At 36.0% G+C, this 22,508-nt stretch overlaps 4 protein-coding genes across 4 annotated transcripts; all 4 read right to left on the reverse strand.

Moving 5' to 3' along the window:
* Positions 1-314: 314 nt before the first annotated feature.
* LOC117781201 (sialin-like) lies at positions 315-2,038 on the reverse strand. The gene is made up of 5 exons (XM_034617955.1): positions 1,951-2,038; positions 1,703-1,896; positions 876-1,656; positions 535-821; positions 315-475 (listed from the first exon to the last, which is right to left on the reverse strand). Exons 1-5 carry the CDS (start codon positions 2,021-2,023, stop codon positions 359-361), a joined length of 1,452 nt encoding a protein of 483 aa, XP_034473846.1. The 5' UTR covers positions 2,024-2,038; the 3' UTR covers positions 315-358.
* Positions 2,039-2,916: 878 nt separating this feature from the next.
* On the reverse strand, positions 2,917-4,640 carry LOC117781202 (sialin-like). The gene is made up of 5 exons (XM_034617956.1): positions 4,613-4,640; positions 4,365-4,558; positions 3,538-4,318; positions 3,198-3,484; positions 2,917-3,139 (listed from the first exon to the last, which is right to left on the reverse strand). Exons 2-5 carry the CDS (start codon positions 4,509-4,511, stop codon positions 3,023-3,025), a joined length of 1,332 nt encoding a protein of 443 aa, XP_034473847.1. The 5' UTR covers positions 4,512-4,558; positions 4,613-4,640; the 3' UTR covers positions 2,917-3,022.
* Positions 4,641-5,201: 561 nt separating this feature from the next.
* LOC117781200 (sialin-like) lies at positions 5,202-9,666 on the reverse strand. Its single transcript, XM_034617954.1, has 5 exons — positions 9,478-9,666; positions 7,482-7,720; positions 6,641-7,421; positions 5,750-6,036; positions 5,202-5,688 (listed from the first exon to the last, which is right to left on the reverse strand). Exons 1-5 carry the CDS (start codon positions 9,515-9,517, stop codon positions 5,503-5,505), a joined length of 1,533 nt encoding a protein of 510 aa, XP_034473845.1. The 5' UTR covers positions 9,518-9,666; the 3' UTR covers positions 5,202-5,502.
* A 4,972-nt stretch (positions 9,667-14,638) lies between these two features.
* LOC117779747 lies at positions 14,639-21,728 on the reverse strand. Its single transcript, XM_034616045.1, has 6 exons — positions 21,369-21,728; positions 21,061-21,082; positions 16,669-17,123; positions 16,367-16,604; positions 15,472-15,764; positions 14,639-15,407 (listed from the first exon to the last, which is right to left on the reverse strand). Exons 1-6 carry the CDS (start codon positions 21,547-21,549, stop codon positions 15,286-15,288), a joined length of 1,311 nt encoding a protein of 436 aa, XP_034471936.1. The 5' UTR covers positions 21,550-21,728; the 3' UTR covers positions 14,639-15,285.
* Positions 21,729-22,508: the final 780 nt, after the last annotated feature.

Below are 22,508 nucleotides of genomic sequence, written 5' to 3' on the forward strand. Positions count from 1 at the left end.
CGCCACCTATAGTTAATTCACCTCGGTTCAGCGCACATGTTTGTCGTGTGTGGGCAGCTGTACCCAAAGTGTATTTACTTAAGGTGACGTGCTCTCTCGGCTCTCAGAGAGAGCTCGCTGAAACCACAGCTGGTCTGTTTTGAGGTCCCAAATAATGACACTTTGCTATCTCATTTTGTTTGCGAGATGTAAGTAGCGAAATAAAAACGAGAAAATTATTTATTTTGAGGGTCATGAATCTTCAATCAGGCCTCTTTCGAATGCGGTCAGAATTCGGAATAGGCCGGATTGGTTTTTTACTTCCCAAAATTACAAATAATTAACAGTTTATTAGTTAATCACTCAAAATTTGCTTGGTTTAGCCATCGTTCCAGTCTTGCTTTTCACCCGATCCAAATATGGTGTAGACTATAAACTCAATGAGAAAAAAAACAATCGCAATACTGAAGATAGTTCGCCAAGCTGCTATGGTTTGCTATGGCAGATTAAAGGATTAATGCAATTTGAATACCGAAACTCTCGTTTTACACTTACATTTCCCTCGGTTATGAATCCTACCAGCTGGGCAACGGTAATACCCGGTATTGTGGCAACCGTGTTTGTCATGCCCATCAGCATGCCAGCATATTTTGGAGCAATGTCCATGTGACTAGAAAGAAAACCGGAATACGCAGCGCCCATTGCGACAATACCAATGCACATAAGAGCTACAGCAAAATAATGCCGACAGCCAATAAAGCACAGTCCAGTCAAAGCTGCTGCAGGAACCAATGTGCAAAAGGTGTTCGCAATTTTCCGGGCAACCGTTCTATTAATCTTCCCTAAACAAGAATTGTATAGTGAAAAAAAAGTGGAAATTGGAAGAAAAAAATTACCTTCATTTTGCAAATGATCCAAAATTTTGCCAAGCAGAATACTAAATATCATGTAGGGTATATAGGGTAGAGCACTGAGAGCCGCATTACTGGACACATTGAATTTCAGCACCTGCTTCATGTAAAACGGAATCTCGATGAGGAACATATACCAGCCAAAGTTGTGGCAAGTGTGAGAAATCAGGATAGCCAAAAATGGTATAGATTTGAGGACCTTGGCTATCGGCAACGCTGGATGTTCTTTAGCCCCTTCGAGGTGGCCCAACGAGGTGTTGATCATGTCACGCTCTTCGGGACTAATAAAACGCTGTTTATTTGGATCATCCTGAATCAATATAATCCATAATGGTATCCAAATACAACTTAGTCCGCCCATTGTATAAAAAACCCATTCCCAGCCATATTTATTGCTCACCAAACCGGACATTAATATCGAGGATGCTGTGCCCGCAGATGTTCCAACATAGATAATCGTGGCAATCAACATGCGTTCAGTTTGTGGCGCCCAATTGGCAATCATGATATGCATGGCTGGGAATGAGGCCCCTCCAGCAATTCCCTCGAGGACACGCATTGTCAGCAATCCCGCATAATGTAGTTTGGTCAATGGAGGCGTCAAAATCGTACAAACCACATTCAATACTACCGAGAAGAAGAAAACCCACTTGGCTGAATAATTCTCAGCCAGGTAGGCCAATGGAATCTGTGAGACAAGATAGCCCCAAAAGTAACAGCCTAAGAGCATGCCCTGCAGTGGCTCACTCCAGTCAAAGGGTCCATCCTTTGGTTGAGAAATTATAAACAAGCTCAAAAATCAAATTGCTCACCTCAGGTTTAGTTGTAGATTGTCCATCTGGTGGATCACACTGTCCGGACTGAGTATCTTCTGTTTTATTACCCACTATAGCTGTATGATTGAGCATTGCGACCATTGTAACGCTCAGATTTACTTTCAGACCATACACAATGGCCATACCGATGTTCGCGAGTATTGCAAATAAAAACCGTGCGGGTAAAAATTCTTAAAACGATTATTTAATTAAATAAAAGAATGATGTTTATTATCATAACTTACCACCAAATATGCTGCCATTTGCGGGCGTTTCCAAACCCATTTCCGAAAATTGCTCTAAATATTTTAATTTCATAAATATTAAGAATTTTAGGTTCGATTTTTGGAAGTTAAACGGAATTAATACGAATAAGCTGCTTTATGATAGACATATAGAAAGGAAATTAAAGAGACGATGGAATCCTTAAACAGCTGATTCATAACAAATTTAAATAAATTATTAGGTATATATTTATATGACTAAAATAATAAGATATTTTGTGGTGCTGTCTAAACGTTAAAATTCCTTATACGAAAATGTTACTATATTTAAAATAGAAAGAAAATAGAAATAATGTATCTAATGGACTGATATATTAGCAAATAAACAAAGTCTGAGTAAAAGATATTTTATGGAACTTTAAGGAAATTTTTCTACATTTATAGACTTGCCATGCTCGATTTCATTTTACTCTTTTTTATAGCATAGGCAAAACTTGTAAAAATTTAAAATAAAAATTCGAAGTTACCACAGAGATTTTGTGCTTAGCTTTACAAAACAATTTATCGTCTTCGGTAAGCGGTGTCTTCTCATCCTTAGCTTCGGTTTCCTCTTTAGCATCTGAGCGATTCCATGGCTGTTCAGCGCCCGATCCAAAGATGACAAAGACCAAAAACTCCAGAGTAAACAGAACAATTTTAACGTCAAAGATAATGCGTCAGGTACCAATAGTTCACCTTCGTTTCGGTAACCAAATATCTGGTGATCATTTGGCGTTCCTCGGGTATCACAAAAAAACTGATTGCCAGACAAGGGAGGCGGAAAGAACGGTGCAATCAAGCCATTGATATTCGTATGATTGAATCGGGTTCGAGTATCGATTGCAATTCAAATTCAATTTTAAATTTCAATTGTCGTTTTAAAGTAGCGAAATAAAAAAGAAGAAAATGTTTATTTTAAGAGTTATACATCTGCAATCAGGACTTTTAGAATTCGAGTTCTGACCGCATTCGAAAAAGGCCGGATTGGGTTTTTACTTCTTCATATTAAAAAATAAAAACATTTTATAAGTTAATAACTAACATTTTACTTGGTCTAGCCATCGTTCCAGTCTTGCTTCTCACTAGATCCAAATATAGTGTAGACTAAAAACTCAATGAGAAGTAAAACAATCGCAATACTGAAGATAGTTCGCCAAGCTGCTATGGTTTGCTATGGCAGATTAAAGGATTAATGCAATTTGAATACTGAAACTCTCGTTTACACTTACATTTCCCTCGGTTATATATCCAACCAGCTGGGCAACGGTAATACCCGGTATTGTGGCAACCGTATTTGTCATGCCCATCAGCATGCCAGCATATTTTGGAGCAATGTCCATGTGACTTGAAAGGGAACCGGAATACGCAGCGCCCATTGCGACAATACCAATGCACATAAAAGCTACAGCAAAATAATGCCGACAGCCAATAAAGCACAATCCAGTCAAAGCTGCTGCAGGAACCAATGTGGAAAACGTGTTCGCAATTTTCCGGGCAACCGTTCTATTAAGTTTTCCTAAACAAGAATTGTATAGTGAAAAAAAGTGGAAATTGGAAGAAAAAAATTACCTTTATTTTGCAAATGGTCCAATGTTTTGCCAAGCAGAATACTAAATACTATGTAGGGTATATAGGGTAGAGCACTGAGAGCCGCATTACTGGACACATTGAATTTCAGCACCTGCTTCATGTAAAACGGAATCTCGATGAGGAACATATACCAGCCAAAGTTGTGGCAAGTGTGAGAAATCAGGATAGCCAAAAATGGTATAGATTTGAGGACCTTGGCTATCGGCAACGCTGGATGTTCTTTAGCCCCTTCGAGGTGGCCCAACGAGGTGTTGATCATGTCACGCTCTTCGGGACTAATAAAACGCTGTTTATTTGGATCATCCTGAATCAATATAATCCATAATGGTATCCAAATACAACTTAGTCCGCCCATTGTATAAAAAACCCATTCCCAGCCATATTTATTGCTCACCAAACCGGACATTAATATCGAGGATGCTGTGCCCGCAGATGTTCCAACATAGATAATCGTGGCAATCAACATGCGTTCAGTTTGTGGCGCCCAATTGGCAATCATGATATGCATGGCTGGGAATGAGGCCCCTCCAGCAATTCCCTCGAGGACACGCATTGTCAGCAATCCCGCATAATGTAGTTTGGTCAATGGAGGCGTCAAAATCGTACAAACCACATTCAATACTACCGAGAAGAAGAAAACCCACTTGGCTGAATAATTCTCAGCCAGGTAGGCCAATGGAATCTGTGAGACAAGATAGCCCCAAAAGTAACAGCCTAAGAGCATGCCCTGCAGTGGCTCACTCCAGTCAAAGGGTCCATCCTTTGGTTGAGAAATTATAAACAAGCTCAAAAATCAAATTGCTCACCTCAGGTTTAGTTGTAGATTGTCCATCTGGTGGATCACACTGTCCGGACTGAGTATCTTCTGCTTTATTACCCACTATAGCTGTATGATTGAGCATTGCGACCATTGTAACGCTCAGATTTACTTTCAGACCATACACAATGGCCATACCGATGTTCGCGAGTATTGCAAATAAAAACCGTGCTGGTAAAAATTCTTAAAACGAACATTTAGTTTAAATAAAGGAGGATGTTTATTGTAATAACTTACTACCAAATATGCTTCCATTTGCGGGCGTTTCCGAGCCCATTTCCCAAAATTACTCTAAGTCTTATAATTTTATAAATATTTGGAATTTTCAGTTCTAATGTTTAGAAGTTAAATGGAATTAATACGAATAAGCTGCTTTATGATAGACGTATAAAAAAAGAAATTAAAGAGACGATGGAATCCTTAAATAACTGATTCATTATAAATTTATATTCATTTATTAGAATATATTTATATAACTTAAATAATTAAATATGTTGTAAAGCTTTCTTAAAAATTTCTAATATGAAACTGTTACTATATTTAAAAAGAGAATAGAAATAATGGATCTATTAATACTATAAGACTGATCCATTAACCAATTTACATACATTTTTAATAAAGTGTGATTAAAAGATATTTTATGGCACTTTAAGAAAATTTTTCTGATTTTTATATACGTGCTATGCTCGATTCTATTTTTTAATTTTTCATAGAATTGAAAGAGCATGTAAAAATTTAATACATTTGTAAACAAATTGATCTCAAATATTAAAAATGTGAGTAGACGGATCCTAAAAACACCTAAAAAGAAATACAACATTCAATAAAGTTAAGATTTTTGAGTTTTTCTAAGATATCATTTTATTTGGTTTGTCTTTAGGCAGATAACTTTTTGTGGGACATTTTCGGAAGGTTAAGTACATGAAACAATGAAGGATTCAGGGATGTCCATAGACGCACAGATACGAGTGTACTTAGTAAATATAGAGAACTAATAACTATAATTGGTATTGGTATTTACAGTCCAGTGCGACATTGCGACTAAGTATTTTGTGCTTGGCTCTTTAAATCAAATGATCGGTTGACATTTTTGTAGTATGGTTGATCATGAAACGAGATTACTAATTTTATGGCTTCATTGGTACGTTATCCTTAAGCGGTGTCTTCTCATCCTTAGCTTCGGTTTCCTCTTTAGCACCTGAACGATTCCATGGCTGTTCAGCGCCCGATCCAAAGATGACAAAGACCAGGAACTCCAGAATAAACAGAACAATTGTAACCCCAAAGATAATGCGCCAGGCACCGATATTTTGCTATAATAAATTCCCAAAAAAATAGTAAAATAAGAAATTATTTTTAGTAAAAATCGCTTACATTTCCATGTGTAACGAAGCCAACGAAGATGGGAACTATAATTCCAGGCACAGTAGCAGCTGTGTTGGTCAGAGCCACCAAAGTGCCAGCAAAATTGGGTGCAATATCAATGTGATTGGAGAGGAAGCCGGAGAACATGGCGCCCATGGCAACAATGCCCACGGACATGATGGAGACGGCCTCATAATGACGACAGCCAATGAAGCACAGGATGAGCAGACAGATGCCCGGAATGACAGTACAAATCGAAGTGGCCGTTTTCCTGGCAATGGTTGTGCTTATTTTTCCTGGAAAATAAAATATGATAAGAGATGATCACAAGACAAACATCATGTAAAACAAATCAATGGTACTTTTAAAATTATCATGGATAAATAATGACAATATTTATATATATACAAAAATTTTAAATTTTTGTTGACCATTTAAAACTGATTAGTTCCCTCAAAAATAATTTTTGTTTTTCAGTGAAATATTTTAGTTTTCTGTTCATTATTTCTTTTTCTTATTTTTTCGTCATAATTTCTTAACTATATATATGTTTAATTTACCTCATCAGATAAAAGTAGACTATAAGGCTTGATACAATTGAAGTTTAATAGAACTCGAATATTTTAAAAATTTTTGGAAACAAAAATACCACAAAAACAAAGAATATTTTTAAAAAAGCGAAACAAAATCGACGAATAATAAGTTCTATAAAATCATCTGTAAATAATCTGTAAGTTCATCAAACTTTGTTATATAACTCATTCTTCATCTTTAGCTGTCACCTATTTCAATCCCACAATTCTAGTTGGGTATCTGAAAGGTGTTCTTTAATTTTACGTCAAATTAAAATGTATGAAAGAAATAACTTGTTAGTCTGGACCGAAATATCCTTCGACATACCTTTCGACTGCAGTGTGTCCAACATTTTGCCCAGGAATATGCTGAAAATGATCATCGGGAAATAGGGCAAAGCACTGAGGGCCGCATTGCTGGCCACGTTGAACTTGAGCACCTGCTTCATGTAGAATGGAATCTCGATGAGGAACATGTACCATCCAAAGTTGTTGCAAGTGTGAGCAATCAGGATAGCCCAGAATGGCACCGATGTGAAGACCTTTCCCCATGGCACCCTCGGATGATGTTCGACCTTTGTTTCGGTGCCCAGAGAGCTGGTGATCATGTGGCGTTCCTCGGGACTAATGAAACGCTGCTTATTGGGATTATCCTGAATGAGAACAATCCACAATGCCATCCAAATGCAACTGAGGGCGCCCATCACATAGAAAATCGATTCCCAACCGAGGGAGGCGGAAAGAACACCAGACATAAGAATGGAGAGTGCAGTGCCAGCTGAGGTGCCCACATAGATGATGGTGGACATGACCATACGTTCGCTGGGTGGTGCCCAAGAGGCAATCATTACATGCATGGCCGGAAAAGAAGCTCCTCCTCCGATGCCCTCCAACACACGCATCACAATCAAACCGCCATAATGGGCGGACGTAAAGACCGGAGTCAGCAGGGTGCAAATCACATTAATTGCCACTGAGAACAACATGACCCACTTGGCGGAGAAGTTCTCAGCCACATGGGCCAACGGAATCTGTGAGACGAGATAGCCCCAGAAATAACAGCTCAAAAGGGTACCCTGCAGTGGTTCACTCCAATTGAAGGGTCCATTCTGTGCAGAGGAGTTTCATCAATTGTAGGAAGATTAAAGATGATCCCGCTGTTGACTTACCTCAACCTTGACTGTCACATTGCTAACATCGCCTGGTGGGTGACATTCTTCTACAACATTTTGGGCGATAGTCGAGACATTGCTAATCGTATGCTTGACTCCCTCCTCCTGCATTAGATGTATGGCCGTGTGATTCACCATGGCAACCATGGCAACACTCAGATTCACCTTCAATCCATAGACAATGGCCATGCCAATGGATCCGAGAATTGCGAGCACATAGCGTGCGGGCACGAGTTCTGTAAATGCAAACAAAACCCATCGATTTCAGTGGGGTGGGTCAGGTATGTCATCCAACCCGGTTTTATAGTCCACGCGCAACAACACCTAAGCTTGCCCCATAAAATAATCGGCATAATTATTACCGTTCCCCTATAGCAAATTGAATTTACTTTTAATGGTGTTTATTTTCAATTTCACAATTCAATTGGTGACAAAACAAATTAGCACCACGCCAGTCGACGAATCGTTATCACCCCGATACAAATTGTCTCAGTCTGTCTAATTTCTATTTTCCGAACAATTAATTGATGTTCTACGAAAGGCAATTTACCTCAAAACGCAGACCTGAAGTCTCCATAAAATTGTTTTTTATTGTAAGAAAAATAAAGGAAGAAATTTGGATTTAAATTTTTTTAAAGTATGCCCTCAATTTCTAGAAATTTTGCGTCAAAATATTATGATATGTTACATGTATCAAACACCCTAACGGTTTTTCTATATTTTGCCATAAAATGTAGTGTTAAAGTCTAGAAATTATTCATATTTAAAAAAATATTAATTAAACGTAGAGCAAGGAAAAAGAAACAGACAGTTTCGACTACATAAAATAACCAGAAATTAAAAATAATTCAAAGAGTAATAGATTGATAATCTTTTCTGGGTAGCTATGTAGATAAAACAATTAACTGAAACTTAGTTCAAGTGTCTGTAAACTACAAATTACATAATGGAAATACTAGGACGATAACCTGTCTTTCCTATAATAAACTCTAAAAAGAACTCAAGTGCTTTGAATGTAAATATTCTAAAATATACATAAACAAATAAATCTTGTAGAGTGAAAAAAACATATAATCTGTACAGTTGTGGCATTGTACAACTTTCAAGAATGTTTCACATAACAGATTAAAAAGAAACGGGATACAAATACAATTGCTTCTGCTCAAGGAAAAATGTATTAGAAGAAGAAGCCTTGGGAAGGGGAAAGTTAGAAGTATGGAAGCAGCACAAGCTAACCAAAGAAGGGAGAGCAATAAGGGATTATGCTTTATAACTTGAAACGAAGGTATGAAAAAAAAATGGGAAAAGACAACTAAATACAAATAAAGGCAAGTGAAAGCTGACAGAAAGTGAACATGACTTACAGATAATTGGAACACTAGCCTCATCTGTACCCTAACGCGTATCCCAACGCGTATCCCCACTCCTATTATAAACAATATGATGCAAATGTAATTTCGCAATAAATTTGTTCACAAAATGAAATATAAAATTCTTGATATTCATTTGTTAGCCTAGGTAAGTTGGCTGCGTTTTTTAATTGCGGAAAATGTCTGCTTAGTAATAACAAAATATTGTTTATAGCGCTGACATACAAATGACCTTGTCACCGGTCAGCTGTCAATGTCGTTTATGATGTCTTTGGGGTTTGTTCTCTGGATCAGTCCAAATCGAATTCATATTTATGTTATGAGAATATATACATGAACATTTGCTTGCCGCGGGGCTATAAAGAAAGCCACCGAATATTGAACTTGAAGGATATTCCGCTAACACACACACACACACGCACACACACACGAATGGCCCACGACCTTTGTGCGGCTTTTGAGGTCAAATTATGTTTAGAGGCCCATGGAATTTCAGGCATACGGTAAAGCACTTTCATCATGTTGCCAGCACACTTGTTGCACTTGCACTTCAAATGATGCACTCGCCATATGCATTGGTGAAATACCCGAGGGGGCGTGGTAATTGTGACCCGCCCACTTACTGCCCAATATGCTGCCCCTGGCAGGCACTTCCTCGGCCATAATTAAATAATTATTTCAAGAAATATATTGTTGATAACAATTATTTAAATATGTATCACAACAGTTTGTTGAAAAAACGCGCGTCGTATGAGAAAAATCTCAAATATTTTCTTCTGTTAACTTTGGAATGCGCCACGTGCGTTGCCTGTGGCAGCTGCCCACCAACTGAATTTCACTCTAGATTCCATTTCCGACGACCCGACGCAATATTACGTTTTGGATATTTTCGGTTTTCGTTATTCGCTTTTTCGTATTTCAAGAGCATGATTTATACAGTATGCTTGTGTGAGTGTTTGTGTATGGCCGGCTCGTGGTCTGAGGTCTGGGGTTTTGGGTTTGGCCTGGTCTCGGGTCTCGTTTTTCTGGAGAGAGTGCGTTGCTGTTGTTTGGCGCGTAGCTCGTGGCGTGTATTTTGTATCTTGTATCTCTCGTTCCATGCTTTACATAACAGGCTGTGTGGAAGTTCTGTATCTTGTATCGACAAGTTTTCGAAGTCGTTTAGGCTCACAATATTTGGGGTATGTCACTTACCTACCTACCCCCCTCCCCCCCTTCCCCCTCATACACTGGGTAAGCATAGCTGCCACAATCCACAAAAGGTATTTCACACTCGTTCCATGCGATTGCGTGCCACAATCGAAACAAAGCTGTTGGTTGTTGTCTTAGCTTAAGTTTTGTTTTGCACCTTGCGTTCTAACAAACCCTACAATATTATAAAAATTATTCTGTTTACCCTAACGAGAATTTCATTGTTTATTAACTTATCCGATATAAAAACAAAGGTATAGGTAAAATCGTTGCTATTTATATAGTTGAAACTATATAAATTTCAAACATAGATTTAGATTTTGAAAGTGATAGATAAATATTTAGATATATAAATTAAGTTTAATTCAGATACCGTTTGGGATGTATCTACATAGAAATAGATACTAAAAAGTGCACAAAATAAATTTGTAATACCTTAAAAATCAAAAGTTTATTTTATTTTTTAATAACTGAACTATACCCCACACAAAAATGTTACAGCATAAGTTATACAATAAAATTGAATGTACATGATTAAAAACAAATACAACGTGTATAAATAAAATGCCAAAAAAAAAAAACAACTCACTCTGCGGATTTCTAAAAAAGACGTTGATACAAATGCTTAGATTTAAATGTTCGCCCATATCTCGCATTTATTAGGTATGCAAAACGTGTGCATAAAATAAGTATAAATAGGCATATTAAGTAGATTACTAGCAATAAACCGAACTGTCTTTAAAAAGTTTTTTTGCTTGGATCACGTTTAAAAAATAAAGTCGTCATTATGATTTGTAGCTGTAAGTAATGTTAGCGTAACTTTAAAATCTATCTTTTGCTGAATTGTCTAAAAATATCTTATATTTATCCCCTTTTAGGGGATAACTGCTGAACTCGTTTTGTTAAGCATTTTACTGGATTTTATTGCTTTTATAGCGTCGACTAAATTAATTATTAATTTAAAAAATGTGCTTTTGTTATTTAAATCAAGTGTTTAATGTTCAAGAATTATGTGCTTTATTTTAAAGTTATTTTCTGTCTTCTGTTTGTATCTCACATCCTGTGGTTTCTCAAATATTTGCCAACTGATCAACTGAGGCCTGGCACAGTTTTTCTGCTTTGTTGTTGAAGTCGAGACTGATGACGGTGATGATGATGATGTATGCAAATTTTGGTATTTACTTCCCTTATCCGTACCGATTCCCGTACCCCCAACGCACACTGTGGATACAAAAAGCTCTTGTACTACATTTAGAAATACATATTAATGGCATCTGTTGTTGTTGCTACTCTTGTCTGCTGTTTGTTTGTTGTACCTAGTGTCCATAATGTGGTTAAAAGGGATAGATTAATGTATGAGCTATTTATGTTGAACAAATAATCTCAGACTGATATAAATGTACAGAAAGCTGAATATTCTGTTTTTTTTTTTTGGGTAATTCTCTTGATAATCTCTTGATTTTTCTTTTAAAATTTTTTTAAGAGTTTTGCGTAATTCTTTTGAATTTTTAAAGTGTAGCTCTTGATATTTATCAGATAAATATTACAGCATTTTTACTTTATATACTCGAAACCTTATACAAATTCAACAATATACACAAGAGTTTTAAATATTGTGATCTGCGAATCAGAGTGAATTATTGAATTTTATCGTTCACTAAATTTTTCTTTTATTCTGCAGGGTATCTTCTAGCTGAGCAATCAAAACAAACTTGGGCTCACTTAATTTTTATTTGTCTTTTATCGGCTGCTTCCATATGGAATTTTGGGGGCATAGACACGCACTCCGCACATTTATACACATATGAAAGAAGGTATGTACAGTTCGAGTAATTGAACTCCATACTCAAATAGCAGGAGCAGCTAATGTGAAACTGAATATCAAGCACATATGTCTAATAGATGTCTTGTGCATCAACGAGTATAGGGTATAAGAATGCCGTTCAGGCTGCACTGCATTAATTATTTGTTTTATTTTCCCATTCGGTTGCTTATCTAATTCTCTTGCATATTGTTTATGTCTAACTTGAGGCTGTTTGCATAAAGTTGGACAGTCGCGGCAGTGACGGGTTCTATGGGCCATTACTTTTAGAATATTTACAATGGACCTGGATACGGACAGTGGGTTTTACGCCTCCGTGGTTTGCTCCAAATGATTGTATCTCTATTATATGATATTGTGAATCAAAAACTCAATCAATATGTTCTATCTACGCGTGTGTTGACTTTATAGCTGGGTAAATTGATTTTTATTAAATTTCCGCACACACTTTCAATAAAAAGTACATATTCGGAAATAAAGCCTATATTTCACTCAAAATATTTAATTTCGTTTAGATCTAAATTGGCTTTCATTGAATTGCCTTCCAATTTTCATTAATTTCAATTTTCTCAGTCCGTTGGCAACAAGACTAATCATTTTGACACCGAAATTTGTTCAGTTATATTAGGCCCTGTAGAGAATTTTGAATTGCAAATGTCGAAAAATTTTGATTTTCATATTCTGTTATCAAGACAAAAGAACTCTTCCAGATTGTATTTGATTTATTTATACTATGTATTACTAATACAGGATATTTGTTAGTCGATTTTGTTTTGTTTTTGTTTGGTTGACAACAAAATTCGAAATGCGCCATCACAATTCGATATCGGTTTTGTTGTAAATATTCGGCGCGTAATTGTTGCTGCGCCATTTGTGACGTCATTGGGGCTATGAAACAACCCTTGAAATAAAGCAATAATTGAATGGCGCCAAACTGATTGTAATCCTCGTATTGTACTAGGTTTATCACATTGTGTGTATAAATATAACATGTGACAAAAGATAAAAGCATAATTCAGAACGCAGCAGATTTGGTTAAATCAGTGGGAGCAAAATCTCTTAATTGCTTGCTGGAGGAATAGAACTTAAAAAATTAAAAAATAAAGTTATAGTACTTTTGGTAAGTCAACTCCTGTCACTGCGGACGGCAGTTCGCGTTAGTGACGAAAGCAGCACGAAGGGTGCGAAAGGTAAAATGTTACTTGTTTCGTTGCAATTTTAAAGTACGTTTTGGAAGTGTATAAAAAGTATTGATTAGGCAGCTTATTCATAGACTGTTTTGAATTCTGTGATTAATTAATGAACTTAACTATATATAGTGATAAGGCAGGAACATGTGCAAATACTTACCGCAAAATGTTACATAACAGCTCACTGTTGACTCAACTGTAGATACTGTAAGCAAGCGTATAAATGTTATTTAACACCTCACTGTTAACCAATAACAGCATGTATGCTAATGTGCTTTTAATTTGCACCAAATAATAAAAATTTTATAGTTTTAGGTTTTCCAAACCAAAGACATTTTATTTATTTCAAATCAAACCAATTTCTTGATTAATAAAGCTACTAAAAATAAATCTCGCATAATGCAAAAAAATCAATCAAAAGGCCAAAATATTTCATGACCCCATAAAAATGCAATGAAAAAATACATATTTCAAAATGTTATAAATACGTATGTATGTAGTTAGTTGAGTGTTATTTATATTATTAAAATTATAGTATGTCACATGCACACACTTGTACATATACGCTATTTATATTCTTTTCAATATTCTTTAAATAAATTTGTATATAAGTTTTGTATGTATAAGTATGTATTGTGTATAATCGTAGTATGTATATATTGATTTTAATTTTCCTTTTGTTTTCAATAAAACAGTCAGACAATTTCAATAAAATAAATTAACGCGCCTTAATACGCTGTTTCTGGAATCGACATAGAATGTTTTAAATATTTATGCGCTGAGCCACTTAATCTTGACAAACAGTATTCATATACATATGTATATCATATAGTCTGTATACATATATTTTGATTATTGTATATTTTAATGTTTTCAGAATAGTTAAAGACGTCGACGTTTATATGATCTTTACTTCAAGTCGGCACGTATCTGTATAAAAGTTTGTGGCACAGTGTAAATATATAGTTCAGGTGTAGTACAGTGCAATGGCGCCAAAACATTCTTTTTTGTTGTTGAGCTCTTTTAAAGTAACTATCGTAGATATCGATGTTAATTATTTCATTTATATTCATTTATATACGCTATTTATATTCTTTTCAATATTCTTTAAATAAATTTGTATATAAGTTTTGTATGTATAAGTATGTATTGTATATAATCGTAGTATGTATATATTGATTTTAATTTTTCTTTTGTTTTCAATAAAACAGTCAGACAATTTCAATGAAATAAATTAACGCGTCTTAATACGCTGTTCTCTGGAATAGACATAGAATATTTTAAATATTTATGCGCTGAGCCACTTAATCTTGACAAAAAGTATTCATATACATATATTATATAGTCTGTATTCATATATTTTGATTATTGTATATTTTAATGTTTTCAGAATAGTTAAAGACGTCGACGTTTATATGATCTTTACTTCAAGTCGGCACGTATCTGTATAAAAGTTTGTGGCACAGTGTAAATATATAGTTCAGGTGTAGTACAGTGTAGTGGCGCAAAAAAATAATTTTTTGTTGTTGAGCTCTTTAAAAGTAACTATCGTAGATATCGATGTTTATTATTTCATTTATATTCTTTTTCACATCTTTGTCTTTTTATTATTTTCATCATTCGTTTTGTACTACTTGGGAAGCCTCTAGTTTAAATATTACACAATTGATAGTGTTGAAGGTTTTGTTTTTCTCTTTAGTTAAATTTTACAATTGGAGTTGCAGACCTTTCCATAGACATTAACATTGATTAAGTGAGGTTAGGTTTACTTTAAAATAGGTTAGGTTAGGTTAGGCATATTTAGGTAAGTTCGCATTAGACAAAATTTGTCAACCCTGTTGTAAGTTTTTTAAAAACATTGATTCTGATTATGTTCTTGACATACAATAATTCATATTCGTATATTTATATGCTTAGATATTACAATACCGCGTTAATTTATATGTATTTTGTTTCAAAATTCAAATTCTACACGAAAATTGCACATGACGTTGACACTTTCTCATTAAATTGATATTTTCACTTTGTTTAAAGTAATTTTTTTTGGTTTTATTTTTATAATTTCGAACTTCTGCAAAGTAGAGCAAAGGTAAATGATTGGGGTTTCAAATTTTGTTATATGATGTGGTTATCAATAAAAGTGGAAAGCTCAGCTTGAAAGCTTTTATATTCTCTCTCCTCTCTCGCTCCTGCTATCGACTTCTTCCATTAACTAAATCGCTTGATTTTTAAAAAAACTTTTCTCCATAATAGTTGGGTCCTCGTTCACCAACTGGTTCGTTTATGAACTGGCTCTGGTTCACGGAACGCTTCTTCTTGGCGACCATGAAACGCTTAGAGGAGCCGAATCCTGCAATTAACGAATTAAATTTAGCTTAACTTACATTTATTTTTTGATTTATTCCTGAACTTACGGCTATTGCGGCCTATGTATTTCTGTGGGCGTGGCACATATTCGTACTTGGGCACCACCTGCGCTTCGACTGGAATGCCATAGTAGTCAACCAATGACGGTGTCTGTTGTTGTGGTGTCGGTGCATCCAACCAGCTGCCTGCATGCACATAGCTCACATCCTCAGTATCGACCAAAGGCAAGGAGACTCCGGCATCCACATCGGTTTCCTGGCGAGCACGCTCTCCGGCTTCGACCAGAGCAACAAGTGCTAACATATCAGCTGGAGTCAGTTTAGTGGTGTCGCGTTTAAGGCTAACAACGCGATAGGAAGAAAAAGATAAAACGTTAAAATGCTTTAAGCCCTTGTTTGCTAAGCTCTTAAAATAACTTTTTAATATCATTTTATTTTATTAGTAAAACGTTGAAAGTTTATTTCAGGATCAAAATAAATAGTTTAATTGGCACACAAATCCCTTTTAAATAAGATAATGTTAGCTTTATAACATTTTTTAGTAAAAGCTTCATAGTCTGACATAGGTGAAATTGGGTTTATTTTGTCTTGACGGAAAACTGCTAACATCATACTGTTAACATTTGAGCATGTTATTGTAATAGTAAAAGATATTTTGTTTAAATGTTATCTATTTAGCAAAGAATTAAGCAAAATGTTAATGAAAAAGTAAACATTGTTTGGTAGGAAAATGTTAATTTAAAAATATTTCAATTCGATTTCAGGTGAAAAGAGTTTATTTGGATTTACAGTACTGCTTTGATATTAAAATGTAAATTTCTTAACATGCTGTTGTCATCTCTATTACAAATGTTAATGTTAGTGTTATGCTTTCATATTAATGCTAATGGTTGCTGTCAAATGTTATGATTGATCTTATGTAAAAGTTTAATAGTCGACTTACCGCATATCGCCGAAACGTCGATACTTGTTTAGATTCGTATTCTCGGCCGGAGCGCTGTAGGCACCATTGTTGGCCAAGTTGTAGTAAATGCCACGTTTGTTTCGCTCATCCAGATTGTAATTGCGATTGGCATAGTTTAGGGGCACCGAGAGGGGTATGCTCTCCAAATAGGCCTCGGCATTGAGCAAATTCTGCAGATTGTCATAGGCTTTATTGCGACTGCCTGTGGCACTGTTCACTGAGGAAAGGAAACGGAAAAGATTGATTGGAGTTGGCCAGTTGGACCCAACGGGAGAACTTACCATGTCGCTCTGGCACATATTCATCTGTATCCTGCACTTCTCGCTCATTGTTGTAATTGTAGTTAACAGGGGCAGTGGGCTCATAATCATCTGCCCAAATACCGCTCGGAACATCGCTACCAAAATCATTGCCAGTCACAGTCATATAAGGATTATACTCATAGTTGATCCCACGCTTGCGCATTGTGGAACTGGCCACTGCCTCCTCCAAAGCTGTAGGATCACTCTGCAATTGTTGTTGGCTGCTGGAAGCGGCAGCAGCGACGGCAGCCAGGATCTCATCATTACTGGGCAAGGCATAGAGACCAGCTTGTGGTTGTTGTTGTTGTTGTGGTTGTGGTTGCTCATTCGGGATGCTCCTGGCGGGTGGTGAATTACTAAAAGAAGCTGGCACAATTTCCGGACTTGACTTTTTATCTGCTGTTGGCACCTTGCTGAATCCTCCGAACGTTTTACTATGCAACATACAAAAAAAAAAAAGGAAAATGAGAAAATTAAATGTAATTTCCCATTGCGTGCTTTTAGGAGCCCGTCAAGAGAATTTCAATTTATGTTCCAGCTTGATTCAATAAAAGGCGAAACCAATTAGCAAAAGTCCCAGTGCCATAATTGGTTCAGTCCTTCCATACATATATATTTTTTCATTATTATATTTTATACATCGATGGTTGACGCTGCCACTAATTGCAATTAGCGCTGTCAAAGTTTATATTTATGTAGTTTCTGGCTAACAGGCAATAGCTGGCGTTAGTTAGTTAGTTATCACCATAACAACTAATACACATTGACATTATTATGTCTAATCGTATTTGCTGCTGCTTCAGCTGCTTCTTCCTTTTGTTATCCTTACACAACGCTAATTAAATCGACTTAGCTGTTGAACCTGTTGCTGGTAATTAAACTTGAGTTAACACTTATCAATTATCTGAAAGTCAACTTGTGCGCTCATTCGTATCATGATCCAGAGCTCAATTTGTCGTGCCAAATCACATATGGTAACAAGCCTATTGCTACGAGTATTTTATGGGGATTCTTTTTATATATATTCCGTTAAACACGCCCGTTTATCAACATAGCACTCGATATGGGAATGTTTTATCACTCTATCTCAATCAATAACGAAGTGAGTGGAGTAAACAAATGATTAACAATGATTTATATGTAAAAATTCAAATATTGCAATCCTAATCTGTTCATTTATAGAAACGTTTTTTATGGCCATCATTGGAATATTATTGTGATATGATTAATTGGAGCGATACCTGTACTCTGTTTCAAAGTTCACTTTTGTGTCAATTTGCAGGAAAATTTGTAGATTAACCAAACCCCTTGGCATTCTTTGTTGCATAAAGGTGGATTAACATTTCAGGAAAGCCTCTGAATATTTAATCCTTATTTATTATAAATAGTTACAACCTAATATGTACCAGTAGTAACAATAGCGATTTAATGCTGATTATATTTTAAGAGCTTATTTTCAGGGTATTTTTAACCGAAGTCTAAAAGTGTTTTGAAGTAGTTACTAAGAAACTGTATTTCATTCCGTATTTTTATTCATTTTGTCATTACGAATGAATTTCTTTGCAATATCCATTTCAGTTTCTATCTTTCATTCAAGGCTGCATTTAAACTAGGATATAAATAAAGGTTTTACTAGACTATTTCAGCAGAAAATGGAAAACCCTTGGGTTTTGTAGCCCCACCTTTGTTTGTAAACTATTCCTTGTGGTTTTCCCAGTATGCTTAAGTCCACTAACCCAGTTTCGAGCTGTTTTTTCTAACAGCAACTTGACCATATGTTTGCCTTGTCAAACGTTACCAAGAACTTAAACCTTGGCTAAATGTGTTTTGCCACCAAAGCCGGCAACAACAACAACAAGAATAAAGAAGAATAATAATTCCCTGCTCTGCATCGTCTGGCTGTCTTCCGGCGAGAAATTGTGCACGGGGGAAGAGTGGGAAAGGCACAGGCGTCTACATAAATAAATAAAACAGGCAACTAAATAATATGCGCTGACGTTTGCTGACGTCGTTCTACGCATTGTCATTGTCCTCCATGTTCATGTACTTGTAGCTGTTATTGTTTTTGCTGCTGCTCAGCTAACATGAAAATATTCACTGAACTGTAAAAATATCAACAAGTTGTTTGTTCTTCAATTTTTTCCACACAAAGCACACACACACACACACACGCATACATATAAAACGTTGAGATTGTGCTGTGGCCTGTGGCTGAGCCTGTTGTGTTGTCCTGGGCAAGCAGCTGCTGCTCAATACCACACAAGAAGAATAACAACGAGAGCACAATGCCAGCAACACAATCAACAGCCGCTGGCAGTGTGGCCTGAAAATAACTTAATAATAACAGCATATGGAAAATTTGTGACATGAAAATGGAAATGTGGCTGGTTTTGCGGCTAGTAAAAGCTGCCTGTCGCCGTCCATTCCATTTCTTTGTTATAGAAATTTGCGGTGAGCACCCCAGAGTCTGCACTTTGCAATTGACAGCAGCTATTGAATGTTTCATGACATATGCTTTGTTTGTCCAACAGCAGAGTAACGACTTATATAAATATTGAATAACAAAATCAATTGCTATTTAATAATACATAAGATGTTTATTATGATTTAAAATGATCGTTCCCCTAACAGCTGCGTTTAAAATGTATTACTTTTACTTTTAAACGCGCGCTTGAGCCATTCCTTGATAGAAATGGCGGCAGGCAGAAGAAACTTTTTCTTGTTTAATAGGGTTGAGTTCTGTTAGTGAAGTAACAAAAAGCATTGCCTACTTTTAAGCATACTTAGAAATTACAAGCTAAGAGCCTTATAAAAATGCAGTAACCATAGTTACAGTTACCATAGCTGAGCTAAGTTAAAAAAATTGCATATTCTTAAGCGCATTTAAAACTATTAAGCTTAATTGAAATTCTTAATTGAAATCTTGTTAAGCAGCCGCAATTTTCGCTTAATTAACGAGTTAAGATCTACTGGCAGTTTATAAATAAGACTTGCATACTTTTAAGCGCGCATGAAAATCCTTAAGACAAATGGCGTCAGGCAGTAGACGCTGCAGGAGCAAAAAGCAAACAGCAAAAAACAACAACCACTGCTGCTGCTGTTGAACGCGATGTCTAAAAATAGAAATGAATTCGCGCGCACGTACACACATTCATACAGATACACCCATATATAGAACCGCTGGCATGCATACAAAGGAGGCTGGACGCCATTTTGTGCAGCAGCCGCCCACGCATTGCGTAGGTGTAGCTTTTATGTATGTAACCAACTTTACATGTACGTATGTATGTATATGTATGTGTGTATTTTTTATGGCTCAACAGGATTGTAATGTTACCCTAAGCCAACGCTCTCAATAGAGTGCAAGAACAACAACAATGAAAGCACAACATTTTGTGAAATCGGCCGAATTTACAAGTTTGCTTACCAGCTGTCGTATCAAGCTGCCTCTGTGGCAAACACCTACGCAATTTCCTGCAAGCCCAACAGCGAAAAATGGAACACGCTGTCCCTATAGCGGAGAGAGGGGTTGGGTGGGAGCTGTTGACTAACGGAGATAAGAACAGGATGCTAGGTGGTTCTTTGCCTTCTGCTTTTGAAGCATGCGTGGGCGTTTTGCTTAATGTGCTCAACTTACAAGTAACTCACACTAGCAACCACACACACACACACACCCAGGTACAGTAAAATTTGACTAAGCCTAATGCCGAACAAATTGTTGAATGGACTTAACAAAAATAAATTTAATAAATAAAAAGATTTCTTAAGTCACAGCTAAGATCAAAGGATGTTTTCAGTGCGCTGCATTCTGTTTACTATTTAGGACCAATTTTTTTAAATGTCTAGCAAAATAACTTATTATTTTAACTGAAAGAATATATTATATCAAAATTGAGAATACAATTCTTCATTGGAATTTTAAAGTTTCAGTAGGAAACGAGAAGAGACTATTTTAAAAGGAAATAAATGTCCAAGCTTAATAGAAACATGGAAAACAGATTTTGTAAATTTAGAAATTTTCTTATAAAATAGAGTATAAAGTTAGAAAGATGTTTTTTTAAGGGACTGAAAAAAATGTAGTCCAAGAAAAATACATTATTTAAAAGCTACAATTTTTATTTTTAAATTTACAAAAATCTTGTAATAATTGTAAAACTAAATTTAATAATTTATATTTCGGTCTCAAATTTTTATTTTTGCTTATTTTGCAATATATAGTAAATATAAATCTCATATGTACACATTTGTTTTAACAATCCACCAAAAATTAATTTCAAGCAATATGCATATTATAAAAGATAAACTTTTTTTATTGTTTCTGAGTAAAATCAATCAAAATCTTGTAAATATTGAATATTAATATTTGTATACCTCTTATTCGTAATTCTGCTTACTGTGGATTTTGCCGTTGCTTAAGAGACATTTATCTTTGTTCTTTTAACATAAAAGCTAGACCATTATTGTGAGAATTTACTGTACGGATATAGCGTACTTATGCGGAACTCACTTACAACACAAGCCGTGGGGCGTTTGTCCATTTTTCAAACATGAAATTTTCAAATGACCTTTAACATTAACAACACATTGCTTGTCGTAGGCTATACACACACAAAGACACCAGCACACACACCTACAGGACCGCAGCCCACGCTTTCCAAAAATTGAACTTTAACACTCACCTGCCGGCAATTCCCTTTGCTGAAACTGTTGTTGTTGCTGCTGCTGCTTGTTGTTCGCATTGGTGGACAACTCAGTGTTTTGGGCCAAAACAGATGCTGGCACGGCTGCGGCCAGGCCAACAAGCAATAAGAGCAGGCCCATAAGCATGCTATGTCCAGTTGCAGGCGCTGGCAGTTGCATTTTGTAGGAAAAACAAGATCCCACTACAAGCACTTGTTACAATGTGTGTGGTACACACACTCAAAAAGACACACACACACACAGAGACACTTAAGCTTAGCACTAAACACTAACTAAGTAAACAAGTCAAATGTTTTTGCTCTAATTTAGGTTAGATGTTGCTGCTGTTGCTGATGTAGTTGCTGCTGCCCTTGCTGGTTGTTTGTCCGCGTGCTGCGACTGTTCTGAATGAACTGTCTTCTTGTGGCCGTAGTGCAACAGTTTTTAATGTTCTATCGTCCCAAATTCGTTTTGCAGAGCCATCGGCAACGGCCTGTCTGCACAACCATCTACGTCATTGTCATTGATAAGAATTGCGGCCGTCTGCAAATCATACAACAAAAACAGCAGCAGCAGCAGCAACAACTACACCAACATCGACCAACAGGCTGCTTACGTATGTAGCTTCAGGCTGGCAATTGCTCAAACTGCGCCTGCTCCATGTCTGCAAAATAATTCAGATGTTTAGTTACTGCCATCCTACTCTCTCCTTTCTAATGCTCTTTCTCACTAATCCTTAAGTACTTATACTAAGTGTGTGTAACGCTAATTGGTTGCTGTTGCCCGTTGGCTTTGTTCCTTCTGCTCAGGTTCCATTTTGTGAACTTAAATCGTTTTTGATAAATTTTTAATATTTTTTAGGACTTGCAATAATAATAACTTGTAATAAATAATATAGCAAGAGGAATCGTATTTCTAAATATATTCGCACGGATCGTAAAATCTGAACACACCAAATATGTTAGTAATTTACTTGGAAATAATATTTGAATATTTCAGATCTAGAGCTTAATTTACTATACTATTTAAATGTATTTATTTATAAATTATTACTATTTATTTTATTTACAATTATTACCATCTGCCATTTTATTGTGGCAAAGCTGAAAGCGAAGGAAACTTATAAACCTGACACTGGA

The sequence above is a fragment of the Drosophila innubila genome, assembly GCF_004354385.1.
Source record: "Drosophila innubila isolate TH190305 chromosome 2L unlocalized genomic scaffold, UK_Dinn_1.0 4_B_2L, whole genome shotgun sequence".
NCBI classification, from domain to species: Eukaryota; Metazoa; Arthropoda; class Insecta; order Diptera; family Drosophilidae; genus Drosophila; species Drosophila innubila.